Here is a 2674-nt window from a genome sequence, read left to right as displayed (position 1 = left end):
GTATAACACAAAAAATTGTCCTTATTATTATAATATTAGTTCAAAATGATCAATTAATATTTAGAGTATAACAAAAAAAATGTCTTAAAAGCAAGATTAGATTATCAACATCACGCCAATGATTTATTATAATATTTATATCCTTATTATTATAATATTAATTATTTACCACATCCTCTCACCCGGAAGATCCACTTTTTCTGCTTGATTCGTACTAAGAAATATTTGATAGTGACTCTTTGTTCGAACACAGAAGCTAAACTACACAAGACGATTGTAAATATCCAAAATTATAACAGGAGAATATTATCTCTACCGAAATGTAGCCACCAATGCCCCACCAGCAAAGCTATATGCGAAACATAAGCTTTTCTAGTTACACCTAAAATAAAAAAAAAGATTCGTTGCTAAGCGCACATGACAAAAGACACATAATAATATCAACGCATTCAAAGGTGTTATTCATAGCAAATGTTATTTTGTAGATTAAATTGTTCTTTTTATTCATAACAAAAATGTTTCCGCAAATATGATTCCATGTTTCCATCTAGCACAGGAAGGAGAGGGGAAGACGAGAAACGATGTGTCTATCTGGATTGTTATGGTAATCTGGTCAATCGGTTGCAAAGATACCAAAAACTCGGAAACAATAGAGGAAAAGACAGGAAACGATGTCTTTTTATGTATCTCTTTGGTGATCTGGTCGATCCGTTTGCAAAGATCGCAAAAACACGCAAACCACATGATGTACGAATGATTCTCAAAAAGGAAAAGAGAAAAACAAAAAAACTTAGTGCAAATTTATGCAACAAGATCCGGATGTACATATGTTATCTGCAAGTTGAGAAGCTAAGAACCGTATACAAAAGAATTGTCTAGTATCATTCCTTTTTTTCTGGGTATTTACAATACCATCCATCCTTACAAAATTCAAGGTTTACTGATTTCGAATCAACACTACACACTACACATACACGCGCTAGGAGTAGGGACTTGCATCAAAGAACCTCAGTTGGCCATGGCTAGTACTACATGCGACGCGAATCGGGGGCATCACGGAGCAGAGCCAGCCTGCTCTCATGCCACACACACATCGATCGACCCATCCATCGATTTTCGCCGTCACAATTCGTAGACTCAACCCGACCCCAAGTGTAAGGGGCAAAAAAAGCTAGCTCCGCTAGATCGAAACACAAAAAAGAAACGAATTAATCTACGCGGTGGACCAGCTCCGGAGGAGGGACGGCCTGGCGAACATCTGCTCGAGCGCCACGACCACGGCCATGGCGAGCGACACGCCGACGCCGGGCTGCACGACCAGGCGGAACACGTCCGTGCCGACCACCTCCTTGGGGCTGGGCCTCACCTCCGCCACCGCGCGCCTCTCGCCGTCGTACACCACGCAGCACCGCCGCGCGTACGACCCTTCCACCTCGTACGACGGCGAAGCCACTCCGGCGCAAGCCGTGACGTTCGCCATGGTCTTCCCTCTCCCGTTCCGCCGGATGGCGTAGACAGGCCGCCTTGTCTCCTCGCCGGCGAACACGAGCCACTGCTCGCCCTGGAGGCTAAACCGCTTGCGGCGGACGGTGAAGGCGGGGCGGCCGGCCGCGTCCATGAGGACGACCTCGTCGCCGTTCTCGGACGCGTAGCTGTCGACGCGGTAGGCCAGGTTGCCCTTGGCGTCGTACACAGTGAACCCCTTGCAGTCGAACAGCAGCGACTTGCGCCACACCGTCAGCGTCGTCGGCGCTTCCTCCGCCCGGTCGACGACGGCGCTGGCCGGCGCGGCGGGGACCAGGTTAGGATGAACCCTCGGCATGTTTGTATGTTTGATTGATCAAGAGAAGTTGGAGAAGGAACAGGTGGTTGCTAGGTAGCTAGCTGAATCAGCTAGGTTTCTTGGTTCCAAGAACGGAGTGTGCGGTGGGCTGTACTTATATGCAAAGTCTCGCTCCATGATGGACCGGAGAGACCGTCCACCTTGCAGACTAGAAGGCAAAAGCATGTTGCTTCTGACGTGGGTAGGGACAGGGGTGACATGGGCTGCTGCTTAACGACCCTGTTCCTCCTTTATTAAGTAATGCTTTGTTTCTTATCAAGATTGCTGTTTGGAGCAGCATGAAAAATCAATAACAGATGCTGCAGACAAAACAGAAGTCACTCGCAAGATGTCAGGAACGAATGTTTAGTTGCAACTTTTTTCGCGAAAACGTAAAAACCTTGCGTTTCGATGCATTGATAAAAAAGAAGGTTATATGTACAAGTCCTAGAAATGATCAACACCACGCCATACAACTCAACCCAAGAAAGCTAATCTAAGGGAGAAGTTGGCGAAGACCTCGGGCCCCGCGTCCGCCCACTGCCGCGCCTCGGCCTTGATGTCCTCGAACAGGGAAGCCATCGAGGAACGCGCATTGTCGAAGACTGCAGCGTTCCTATGCTTCCATATCCCCCATGTTTAGTTGCAACTCATGCACAACTCAAAGGCTAGCACCAATTTGAAGCAAATGCAATGGTCTGGATTTTTTCCCCTTTGTAAAAAAATATATTTTTTCTCAATTAAACACTATGCGTAACTAAAAAAATTCTTAGTTGTAACCCAATTGCAACTACAGAAAGTGGGTTGCAATTCAGATTTACTAAGTCACAACAGGGTTAAAAAATATAGAGA

At 46.3% G+C, this 2674-nt stretch overlaps 1 protein-coding gene across 1 annotated transcript; it reads right to left on the bottom strand.

Annotated features, from left to right (window-relative positions):
* Nucleotides 1–889: 889 nt before the first annotated feature.
* Nucleotides 890–1834, bottom strand: LOC124658951 (protein LURP-one-related 8-like). Its single transcript, XM_047196933.1, has one exon. The coding sequence runs from the start codon at nt 1820–1822 to the stop codon at nt 1214–1216; it is 609 nt and encodes a 202-aa protein (XP_047052889.1). The 5' UTR covers nt 1823–1834; the 3' UTR covers nt 890–1213.
* Between the last annotated feature and the right edge of the window lie 840 nt (nt 1835–2674).

Source organism: Lolium rigidum, chromosome 6, assembly GCF_022539505.1.
Source record: "Lolium rigidum isolate FL_2022 chromosome 6, APGP_CSIRO_Lrig_0.1, whole genome shotgun sequence".
In the NCBI taxonomy this organism is placed as follows: Eukaryota; Viridiplantae; Streptophyta; class Magnoliopsida; order Poales; family Poaceae; genus Lolium; species Lolium rigidum.
This window is presented reverse-complemented; position numbering and strand designations above follow the sequence as displayed.

What these genes read in the sequence shown, in the direction of transcription:
- LOC124658951 (XM_047196933.1), bottom strand. Translation starts at nt 1,822, where the DNA reads ATGCCGAGGGTTCATCCTAACCTGGTCCCCGCCGCGCCGGCCAGCGCC.